This window comes from Leptidea sinapis, chromosome 3, assembly GCF_905404315.1.
Source record: "Leptidea sinapis chromosome 3, ilLepSina1.1, whole genome shotgun sequence".
NCBI classification, from domain to species: domain Eukaryota; kingdom Metazoa; phylum Arthropoda; class Insecta; order Lepidoptera; family Pieridae; genus Leptidea; species Leptidea sinapis.
In genome coordinates this window covers 11,440,674-11,453,587 of record NC_066267.1, presented here as the reverse complement: position 1 = coordinate 11,453,587, position 12,914 = coordinate 11,440,674, and the positions used below count along the sequence as shown (strand labels likewise).

Here is a 12,914-nt window from a genome sequence, read left to right as displayed (position 1 = left end):
AAAAACCTTATTTTATTTGAGTGGCAACTACTACATAATTATATGGGCTATTACTTATTTCAATATTCAATAAAACATTTTAAAATATAAGTTATTTATGTCTAAAAAATCAATGATTAAAACTCCTATAAAAAATATTTGTAAGCATAATGCAAGATTAGGGGAAATAAAAAATCGGACTATATAGATAATGGTAAAATTGATGTCAGTAGCTGGCAGCCAGGCCTAATGGATGAGTGTTTCGGACGTGCCTTGCCTTTGTTTATAATTTATATCGAGTTCGTGAAATAATATTTAATAATAAACTGATTCGTCTTAAACGTTAATCTATGATAAAAAATGACTTAAAAATAAATGTTGTGATGAGTGTTACAATTATTTGAGTGTATTGAGTAAAATGGGCTTGATAACGTCCAGGGAACAAACTATGTTGGATGGACCGGTCGGTGCGACAAAAAGCCATCATGTACGGCAGCCGTCCACTAGGAATCGAACTAAACCACCTATGCCAGACAGAGATGAACTGGAAAACAGATTTGTTAAAGTTCTGGTAAGTTTTAGTATATCTTGAAGTATATCTTGAATTACAAACATTATAATAAATAACCGGCAATTTGTTTACAAACAATATTAAAACAACCTCATATTTGGGAAGAAAAAAGTGTTCTCAATAAGTAAAAATAATATGAGTGCTTACACGGTTAATTGGTATTTCAAATACACATTGTTAGATATAAATACTTATAATTGAACTAGAAAATTGATTATGAAGTGCTTGCAGGCCAAATTTTTATTATAGTCCTCAATTCCTAGTAATAATAAAAAAAATGTGTGCTGATACTTCCTTTTTCTCAGTTTAATTTTGGCGCGAGTGTTACACATATAATTTTATTACTTAGTAGTTATACCTACTTATTAAATATCGAACTTATTACGCGAATTTCGTACCATCCAAATTTACTTGTAAGGCACCTAATGAGTGCTACCGAAACAAGAAGGCTAAAAAGGAATACACCCACAGTGTCTTCTACTGTCAGTAGACTGATTGTTCATAAGTGAATTTGCCAATGGATGAGTATCACACAAACCTGACATAAATCTACTATCTATTGTATGTTTTCCTAAACAGATAACAGTATATAAGAACAAAAAAAAGTTTATATTACTCAATTGTAAGCAATAAAAAATTCCCGGTGAATGTAAGATCTTTTATTTTAACATATTGTGAGTACCCAACCTGGGCTATAATTATCCCATAAATAATATAATATTTTCTATAGGTTTAATTTTAGACCCTCTCAAGAACATTGTAGTAAAAAATAATAAAAGTAACAATATTGATCAATTTCTGTGCATTTACTTTCAAGTTTGCTGCACAATTCCTGTGCTTACATAACTCATGAATAGGGTATTGTATGTAACAGATAACAGAATCAACAACAAATTCTCTATCATAATTTGTACATGAGTATCCTGTGTTTATCAGGCTTGCATAAATACTCAGAAATTATATATCAGTGGTCTAGTCATTACATATTTTAAAGTTATTTGAATGTGGCATACAAAAAATGTTTGCATTTTTTTGCAACAGCCCTAATGTTTGTAAGCCCCTTCAACAATGATACTATTTGAATAAAGTAAGTAGGTATCTGACTTGCTCACTGAATGAAATAGACAGTAATTTAAATATTTATTATAGAAAAATTAATTAAACTTCCCTTCAATATTATCTTAGCTTCTAAAACTCTGGTCAAAAATGTTTCCTTGACCATAATATCTTTTGCTTGGTTTAATTTTACAGCTTTAATGAAAAAATAATTATGATAATTTCAACCTACCTCTATTTGTGCTTGAGAAAGCATTGTCTTCACAGTAGGGCAACCAAATTTGGAAAAAGAACCCTTATTGGACATAATAAAGGTTAGCCAATGAGAACCCTATTATGAACACAACATCTGTCGGTTTGTCAGCAGGTACTGCACAAACATAAATTTTGAATAAATGTGCTTATCTATTGCTATAGAAACTAAATTGGCATATTCCAAAATTAAAAACACTATTTCAAGTAGATTTCAAGGAAATTTTTTTGCAGATCAACTTTTTCTTTGACCATCATGCAAATTTCAACTAATAATTTGTTTCCAAAAGTCCTAAAAAATAGAATATTCTCTTGTATAAATGTAACTATCCATAAGCTAGTCTGACTCACACTTTGCTTGTTTTTTACCACTGATACTGAATATGAACAGAACAGCAACATTGGCTACAGTGCTTCATGCTATTAGTTTAAATTAGTTGTAAGTTGGTCAATGATGAGTTGCTGGACCGGCAACTAAATAGGGTTAACAATAGTCCTTGACTTAAATAATATAATTGAGTGGTTTATCACTAGAACATGCACACGAAAGTTTTCTTTCAACTAAAATAATAATACTTTATTTTCATGTTTTTACACTCACTACAAATAAGATAAATTACTAAATTTACTATTTAATTACATGGCTTGATTTTTGATTGTAATAGTAATTTCAAAAAAGGTTTGCAGTGATATCAAAATAAATATATAATATTAATATCGTAATATAAAATGTTAGTAAAAATAAGTACTTTAAATATTAAAATAAATTAATAAATACATGTAATTAATACATATTCACACACAACTTCTTTTTAAATTAGTATGATGTATATTATATTATGAATACTTTATCTATAAACAATCATAGATTGACAAATAATGTTAATTTATTGCTTCTAAGTTCCCAATTCATATTCTTATTGAACAACAGAATAGTTCCTATGATTTGTTTATAGAGGAAAGATTATCAAAGTCATGTAATGTATACCCCCACATGAAGCCTGATATTATTTATAAATATACCTGTTACAAAGTCATTTATTTATAAGGCTATTTTCATTTCCTTGATTTGAGTCAGCTACAAGCAACAAAAAAAAAACCAGATTGTCTTTGAATATAATTTAAATGTAAAACAAAGTAATTCTTATCAATACAACTATGTCACAAATGATTCATTGTTTGTTTTATATATCATGATAATTTTTTTATTATGAATTTTCATTTCAAAAACCTAAAATGTTTTTTTTTTTCATATTATAAGTTTTTAATATGCTTGTTTGATAATGTGTTTTGGTTAGGCTGATGGCCTTGTTGCCAGTGCTCTTAAATTAATAAATTCATATAAACTCTTTCACACCTAAACCACTGTTCATATCAACATGAAACTTCGTAGTTTCATGTTGAATTTATTCTAAATGGTTTGGCCATTCGATGTGAAATTTATTCTAAATGGTTTATGGATACTTATTTTTTTATTGTTCAATTTATTTCCTTTTAAAATTTGCCCAGCGAAGCGGGTGGGAACGGCTAGTCTTCTTTAAATATATATAATGAAAATGGTCTTTGTTTGAGGCTCTTTCACGCCTAAACCACTGATCGTATCGACAAGAAACTACCACTATTCGATGCGAAATGTATCCTAGATGGTTTATGGCTACTTATTTTTTTATTGTATTTGTAATAAGATTAATAAAATTTAATTTATTTCCATTTAAAATTCGTCCAGCGAAGCGGGCGAGGAGTATAAAATTTGAAAATATCGTAAATTATATTTTATTGTAATATGTAAGTAACACTTGAGACATGTTTGCTTAGCGTAAATGGCCACATAATAAATCTATATATATAAAAATGATTTGCTGTTTGTTAGTCTCGCTAAAACTCGAGAATGGCTGGACCGATTTGGCTAATTTTGGTCTTGAATTATTTGTGGAAGTCCAGGGAAGGTTTAAAAGGTGAGTAAATATGAAAATTCTCGGAATAAAATAAACATAAACAAAAAATTTGTTCTTCCTTTCATATGTCCCCCATCGTTCAGAAATCAAACTAAAAGAATAGTTTTAAATAAATAACTAATTAGAATCTATACATCTTTCTATCTCTCAGGAGATAAAAAATAAACTTAATTTTAGCTAATAGTTGGTAGATTAACCGCTACGTGCGAGAACTTTATTTACTTCGGTTTCTGTGATAGTGACGTTTCAATTCTTAAAAAAACATTATTTTGTTTATTATATTCAGAACAACTTCTGTCGGGTCAGCTAGTAATATATATAAATAATAATATTTGCATACTTCCTGTTAGATGGAGCTGTGACTCAGCCGCAGTTGATTGTGTTGACCTTGGACAGTGCTCTTTATGACCAATCTTGTGTGTTGATTTAATTAAGGACCACGGCACTAATGTTATGAATGCAAATGCTGATAATAACGTTTATTATGTAGATTTTGAGTGAATTTTGTATTTTTGAGTAAATAAAGTTTTATACATATAAATTAAACAAACGCGACCCACTGAAAACGTGGTCTGAAAAGGTCATGAAACGTCGGATTAACTGAACTAATGAGTGGCATCGCAAATATGCGCTCGTCACTTTAAAACATTTAATGTTTAGTTCATTAGCCTGGTAATTTCTCTGGCGAAAATGCTTACCCAACAAGCCTGCATCCTATGCAAAGAAGCCCAATTTTATGACAATAAGGGACGTAATATAAACTAAACATAATAATATAAACAAAATAATGATAAGTGATAACACATTATTGCTTCACGGCAGAAATAGGCGCCGTTGTAGTAACCATAATCTAGCCGGCATCCTGTGCAGAGAAACGGGCTTCTCTGAAGGTCACAAAAATATATTGTCATTATCCTATTATTAAGATACCTATATATTAGTGAAAGACACACAGACATAGTAAAGGATGTACTTCCATAAAAGTACAACTGATGATACAGTCATCGATAAAACGATGATAATCGACGTAAAAGGATTGATAAGAATCAATAACAAGATGTGGCCACTCGGCTCGGTCAAATTCGATTGTAAGCAATACAAAAAACGGGTTTCGCGTGCACCTTGTTAGTGGCCAAGTAAAACGCCAATTAGCACCGAGATCGCACTGTTGTGTTGTGAGTCTGTGACCATTCTTGTGTTGTGGTGCTACTTTCCTGGATTATCTGCGTCCTGTAGTTTCTCTAATGGGCCAATGTAACTCACTGGCTGAAAATATGTTTATCCTATAGGGCGCGAAGTACAAATCAGATACAGAATCTTCAAAGGGCTTGAACTTCCAAATTTTATTGTTATTTTTAACTGTTTTCTGTTAGTAAATTTTCCTATCTCCAATATTGGGAGTATTTAGAGTACTTTTACTATGGACTCCGTTACATTAATTTCCAACTGTTATACTCACAATATAATCATTAGTCAAGTTCTTTAAAAAGTGCCGCACTCTGTGTCAACTGTCAAACTTTGTGTAAAAAATGTTTCTAGCGGCGAAAATGACTGTTTAAATAAAACTCGCCGTTTATAAGATTTAAACTTATCAATAATAGTTTCATAAATGGTATAAGACGTGGCCGCCAGTTGAGCATATTTAAATTGGCTATTTGATATGCAAACAATGTCTCAACCTCATCATTTATTACTTATTTCCAATGTCTATTTAACATTCGAATATATAAAACATAGCTTAAACTACTTAAAATAGTATGTACCGTACAAATTAATAAGTATTCTTGATTTGTTTAGTACATTTATTTTGACTTGATTGGTAGATTTTGTTAATTTCTTAATTTAATCATAGAATGGTTGTTTTGCAACTTATACTTATTTTATATTAAACTATTTCACACATAATTAAGCATGCGGTATTCACCTTAACAGGTAATGCATTTAGGAATAAGATCCTTGTAAATTAGGATAAGTATAAATGTAATATTGTAATTACCACTGATGAATCTAAATAAATAAATAAACTATTAATAAAACCAACTCGTAAAGGAAAAACGAGAACGAAACGAAAATGAGTACGAATCTTCACACGAAAGCGAGTAAAATGAAAGCATTTACGACGCGAGTCATTAAACGAATTAAGATGTCGTTGCTTCATACAATATTTATAAACAGATGTTCGTGAGCGCGATCGATCATGTGTGTGAACGCTATTATAAAATATTTTTATGTCCGCGACTTTCAGTACGAAGCCGAGCTCGGGCCCGCGCCGTAGGTGTTAAGCTTTGAGTATTTAACCAACAACGTCGCATACCATCCAGCTAACAAAAAAGCAATAATTCGCCCTAGCTTTGTGCTAAGTTTAGATTATCTGTGTTTATGCACGTGTTACAAATTGGAACATACCAGTGGGAGGCTCCTTTGCACAGGACGCCGGCTAGATTATGGGTACCACAACGGCGCCTATTTCTGCCGTGAAGCAGTAATGTGTAAACATCACTGTGTTTCGGTCTGAAAGGCGCCGAAGCTACTGAAATTGCTCGGCAAATGAGACTTAACATCTTATGTCTCAAGGTGACTAGTGCCGCTCAGAATTTTTGGGTTTTTCCAAAATCCTGAGCTGCACTACATTGTAATGGACATGGCATATCAATTTCCATCAGTTGAACGTCCGGCTCGTCTCGTCCCTTATTTTCATAAAAAGAGCGAAAAGTAAGTAATCAAAATAGACACGTGGAATGTGAACGGTTAGGTAAGATACAGGAACTTGTTATAGGATTGTTGAGGAATCAGGGAAGATAGTTTGGAATGCCTAACGAGGGTGCAATTCGTAGGCACGTGACGAAGTCGAGGGCTTCAATATACTCGATTAGTGGAATTGTACTTATCTCGAGCGATACCTACATAGTGCTTTTACTACACCTACGAATAAAATAATTGAGATGACTATCAATTCACATAATTTGGCATAATATCAATAGTTTTTAAATACTCATGTGAATGTAATGTGCTTGAGACGCACTAAGAAGAATCACCCGTCAGCGTCGTCTATGGTATATTAAATACTCTAAGGTGTCGAGGAATGCAGTTGCGGCCGCTTCGTAGATTGCCACCAACTAGTGTGAATATACTCTGGTCAGCGATCTATTAAATATAGATGGATTTAAACTGAAAACCTACTTGGTTTAATATACTCGTATACTCTTATTTAATGATTTCATGCGTAAAGGCCGGCAACGCTCCTGTGATTCCTCTGGTGTTGCAAGAGATTGTGGGCGTCGGTGATCACTTAACAACAGGTGACCCGTACGCTCGTTTGTCCTCCTATTCCATAAAAAAATCTATCTAACCCAAAAAAGTATAACTTTTAATTTCGTCCGGATCTTGCTTCGCGAAACCTGTTACGTGTTTTTCTTCATTCGTAAAAATCTTCGTGGATGGTGTCGATGTACTATTAAGCTTTCTTTTACTTCATTATCAAACTACACATAATATGGAACCTAAATGGCCATGCGTTTAAAATTGTTCAATTGATTTCTTTCTTGAGTCTACATTAATACACGCATTCCAAAGAATTAGAGTTTTAACACACAGACGGAAAGGTAAAATAACCCTAGCTACTAGTTGGCTCTGTCTGCGGACATTTGTTGGCAATCATTTGCTTATAATTCATAACATAATCACTGTATATCAGTTACCTACTATCTATTAAAGTTATAAATATATTTATTGCGGTGTAATATTTCAACAACATAGTTTTGTTTAAATAAGTCTTTACACAGAAATTTGCTATGCTGTTTGGCTTTTTTGAAATTCCGTATGCTATCAGTAACCTTATACTAAACGAATAACCTTATAATAAAAGAATTCTTATACTAAACCTAAGCGCAGTCTTAGTAAGAGGATATCGATAGAATGGACAGCGGTCTGTCCGTCAGTCGGTCAGGGGGCAGTATCTGATAAACAACAATCATCATCAACCGGAAGACGTCCACTGCTGGACAAAGATCGGTCCTGCGCTGGCCTCATCCAACCTATTCCGGTGATCTTGACCAGATTGTCGGTCAATCTTGTGGCGGGCCGACCAACACTACGTCTTCCCGTCCATAGTCGCCATTCGAGGACCTGCTGGGATACTGCCCCAACAGCCATCTATCCGTCAAGCTATGTGCCACAGGCTGAACAGCAATAGTTAGCCTTTATTAGGCATATGTTAACATACTACGGGCATATGCCAACTTGGAAGAGCATACCTAAAAAAAGTTTTAGGATAAACCGAAAATGTAAGGTAGATCTTACACTCAAATGTTAATTATAACCAAGTGCGTGAAATGGCGGCTGCTGCTATTTGCGGGCCACAATACGTAAGTACTGAAAGATCTAGCTAGCGTTTAATTCCTTAAACGCTAGCTAGCTTTCCAGCTTAAATTTTAATTGCATGTTGCTGTTTTAAACTATGGAACGCGTCGGATTCGCCGCAGTGTACGGTCTTCAAGGTCACCGATCTCATGAGATTACTTAACAAATCGAAGTTTAACAACACATATAAGATCCAAGGTGGCGAACACCTGCCATGCAAATTAAAGCCATGTATATTGTTTAAAAGTACACAGACTTAAATTTATAACGTCGACACGGAACTGTTGGTACATTGGCCGTTTTTAGAGTGGTTTACAGCTAGCGTTTCGCTGATTTTCGAGTCCTTCCATTTTTAACTGTGTGAACCGTAAACGGAAACTACATACAACATATTTTAATGTATGATAAACTTAAGAAAGTGCATAATCGATGTCACGTTGCGTTATATGATGACAAAAATAAAGGTTGTAGTTCACTAAAACGTTAACGCATTGCTTGTACATACGAGTAGAACGACGATTTAAAGTATTATAGATATTTAAGGGTGTATATACATTTTGTAGTGACAACAGTTCTAAAGTTTTATACATTTACCCCCTTATTCATAATAGTCTGCTAACTTAAAGCATTGGTAATTCTCACTCTGTTTTCTTCTATTGACCTAAGTCAGAATGAGAAAAAACACTCCTAAGCGGCTGTTTAAAGTTAGCGGACCATTATGAATAAGGGGGTTATTATACTGGTAAATTACTTATCTAGCTAACTAACTAACTCCCGCCGCAAACAAAATGCATATTGCATATGCTTTTGCCTATTTAGTACCTTTTCAGCGGTAGTTGCATATTATAGAAAAAAAAATTAATTATTATGCATATTTACGCTCGATCTCGCTCATCGTTCGATGCTTTTCATAGTACGCCCAAACATTGCACTCAAAAAATTCTGCCCAGTAACCTCAGTAGACGTAGAACGCTCTTTTTCCTTTTACAAAAATTTACTAAGCGATCATAGACACAATTTGTCTACAGAACATTTAGAACAGTACAGTACAGTAGTACATATTTTTAAAGGTAAATCTTAAATTTCATTGTTTCGGTAGGTATATCTTGTAATAGTTTCATTCACAAATACGGTTGTCAGTACAAGCCTTTATAAAATAAAATAAAAATATGATTTTTTTATTTTTTTCTGTTTAATTGTATGCATATTTTGGCCCTTTTTATGGATTTTCGAGCATATTTTAGTTATTTTACTTGAATATTTGCATGCATATTTTGGGCATTTTTTGTAGCATATAATCCGGTCTCTAATGATTACGGAATGTCCCTGAGGGTGGGCGGTACCGTTAATATTTGCTTAACGTCGGCGCGTGACAGACAGCGGTCACTTCTTGATGTAATACAAAGGCCCGTGAGCGGTGGATGTGGTATGAGTGAGGTACGACCTTAAGGTGCACTGCTCCGAGTGTGAGACCGTGATCCAGAGATAAAGTATCTAATTATTTTTATTACTCGTGGCGCTGGGCGCTTGCATCATCGGCCCATCTGCATCGGTGCATCGTTGCGTGCGTGTATACAAGATGGATGTGAGATCGAATTGATGAGTTACATGAATTCCAGATGAGTTATCTATTATTTAATCGAGTTCCTTAACATTTTTATCTATTAGAACGGAATGCAGTTTAAATATTTGTCGAGAAGAATGAATGCTCTAGCTAGCAGCTTTTCTTATAAACGCAGTGTAAAGTTAGTCGCAAGTTTAAAAGTACTTCACTCTGTTATGTAATTCTGTAGTGGATGAGGTAAGGACAATAAGTTTTAAACTTGGAATAACTTTATTTCGCGTTTATAAATAAAACATTTTTTTAGTGAAAATAAGGGACGATACGAGCAGGTTCGGACCTTCAGCTGATGGTCATTGATACGCCCTACCCTGCGATTCTTGAAAAGCTCAAATATTCTGAGCGGCACTACAATTACTCTCGTCATCTTGAGACAAAAATACGTTAAGTCTCATTTGTCCAGTAATTTCACTACCTACGGTGCCTTTCAGACCGAAACACAGTTATGTTTACACATTACTGCTTCACGGCAGAAATAGGCGCCGTTGTGGTACCCATAATCTAGCCGGCTTCCTGTGCAAAGGAGCCTCTCATTGGTAAAGTAAAGTACAGTAGAAGAAGTGTTTATTAATATCGTGACGTGACAATTAGAGGTTCATAATATATGTATAATGATTTTAACTTTCTGACTTGACATAACTGCACGATAACTACAATTAAGTATTATGTATGCAAGACAAAAGTAAAAAATACAGAGACTGTCTTCCATCTCATAAAGTACACTCCCAATAAGTCTATATAATAACATTATAACAGTAAATAAAATAAATGAATATCACTTTTGTATCGCCAAATACACTGATTTTGAATATCACTGACTTTGAAAGCTAAAAAGCGTAGCAACATTAATACTTAACCAATGTATTTAAAATTACCATTATCCTAATAATTCAATATTGTTACAGTTTTTCTCGAGCCGGAGTAGCCATTTTCAGCTGAATTTTCTCTCTGGAAAAATTGTAATTATTTGTCCTACTGTAATTATTTGGAATTTCCTCCTCTTTTCGATGAGTAAATTGTTGGGTGATGATGAGTTGCATCTTTTTTTTCAAATAAATCGAATGACATAGTCCATATTTTACCGAGATTACTGAGAAAAATTGAACAAACAATACTTGTTGACTGGACTATGTACTGTAGACTTACTTTCTGGAGCACCCACGGTGACCGAATAAACTACTGAAGGTTCCGTGACGCAAGCTTCTCACAATTGTCAATGAAAGTAATTGGCATTTCTTAGGTATTACGTCCTTATATTGTAACCAGCTATTGATACCATACCCTTCACAAAAAAATTTGACTCGAACCCGCGACCTCTCGCGTTCCATGCGAGCCCTGTTCCAACTGAGCGAACCGTTTGAGTGACGTATCGTTGATAAATCTTGTATGCTTTGTTCAACTCTCAGGTTGTGGCTTCATCTCCATCCACAGATACGCAATTGGGTTGCGAGATAGCAATGGAGTATAATAATTATTGTAGTATGATAAATTTTATGTAGGATATATTTGGTAGATCTGAGAATAAGAATACAACGTTTGCTTGGTCAACTAGTTATTATATAAAAGTCATTTAGTTGTTACCTTTTCTAGCTAAAAAAACATTGAACTATAAATCACTGCTCTCTAAAGATAATAAAAGTATTCTTGTTGCTTAATTTACGACCGTTGCTAATAGCTTCGTCGTGGTCATTATAAATACCTTGGCCCAACTAGAACTAACTTAATAAGCCCTTGAGCGTTGCATTTTTTTTATAAAATCAATGAACAACTTCAATGTCGTGATACGATAGTAAGAAAATATGTTTGACGTGACTTTTAAACTATTCATATTTAATGTCACTAGACTGGAGTACAGTAAATATAGTATACATACATATTTAATTACCTACTTGTGCTGGCTAATTGATAACTTGATTCATAAACCCTTGCTGAGTGGTTAGCGATCTTACCTACAAAGCAAGAAGTCTCGGGTTCGAATCCCGGTAGGTGCAAGCATTTATATGATGAATATGGATGTATGTTGCCGAGTCATGGATGTTTATATGTATTTATGTATGTTTATATGTATATTTATGTTTGTTTAAGTAAGTATATTGTATTGAATATATCGTTGTCTTGCAACCCATAACACAGGCTATGCCTAATTTGGGGCAAGATAATTTGTGTAAAAGTGTGTCAATATTCTTATTATTATTATAAACCGAAATCCTACGCCGCTGGGATAACAAAAATTGAATTTTGATTCGCGTAAGTAACCACTATTGTTCAATGTTTCAGAAAAGCATCTTTCAATACGTTCTCAATAATCAAGTTAGTATAATCTATATAAGGGGTTTTAGACAATTTCATCCTTAAGGACGACTGCAGGAAAGTCCGCCATTTACAAAGTAAGATCCATGAAATTTGGTATGTTTCTAGTTAAAAAGTAATATGGTGAATAATTAGGGGTTAAATTCTATTATGAAAGGTAGAGCCGATGGCTGAAGCGTGGCTGGGTTTAACTATTATTGTAAAATGTAGCAGGGACGTACACAGGCGTACATTTAGTTGGTTTCAACTGTCATTAATAATTTCTTGGTACAGTTTTGATGGCAAGTACACTGGTTTATTGGTTACTATTACTGAACATATTTATTTATTTATTATTTATTTATTTATAGGACAACCAGTAGTTGTTACATTCTAATATGCTTAAAATATATCAAATATTAACAAATAATGAGTTGAATGTACAACAAATTAAGGTGTCACAACATGCACAGTCTTTGCTTCCGTGACACCAAGAAAACAATTATATAAAATAAAGTAAAAATTATAAAATCAAGATATGAATTTGAAAAGAAGGAAAAAAAAGAAGAAGAAGAATATTAATCATATTTTGGCGCCTAACAATCTCGTAATATTTTTTTTAAAAGCAGGTAAAGAATCTTTAAAAATATCTACTTCACCACAGATGGAGTTATAAGTTCTTGATAGACGTGGTATGGGAGAAAATTGCTTAAGGTTAGTTTTGGCAAATGGCTGATGGAACACATTGAAGAACAAGATAAAGCAGCAATCTTAAAAATTACTCCCACGAAAAAGCATTGACGAATTTCGTTCTATTCACACTTTTGTTAAT

General features: G+C 33.4%; 1 protein-coding gene across 5 annotated transcripts in view; it reads left to right on the top strand.

The window, feature by feature from the left end:
• Positions 1 to 224: 224 nt before the first annotated feature.
• LOC126979107 (formin-like protein) overlaps positions 225 to 12,914 on the top strand; it is a 96,941-nt gene continuing 84,251 nt past the window's right edge. For all 5 annotated transcript variants that reach the window (XM_050828328.1, XM_050828331.1, XM_050828321.1 and 2 more), the window contains exon 1: positions 225 to 550. In XM_050828328.1, coding sequence (XP_050684285.1) covers positions 398 to 550 — 153 coding nt within the window. In that variant the 5' untranslated portion in view covers positions 225 to 397. The remainder of the gene's footprint in view (positions 551 to 12,914) is intronic.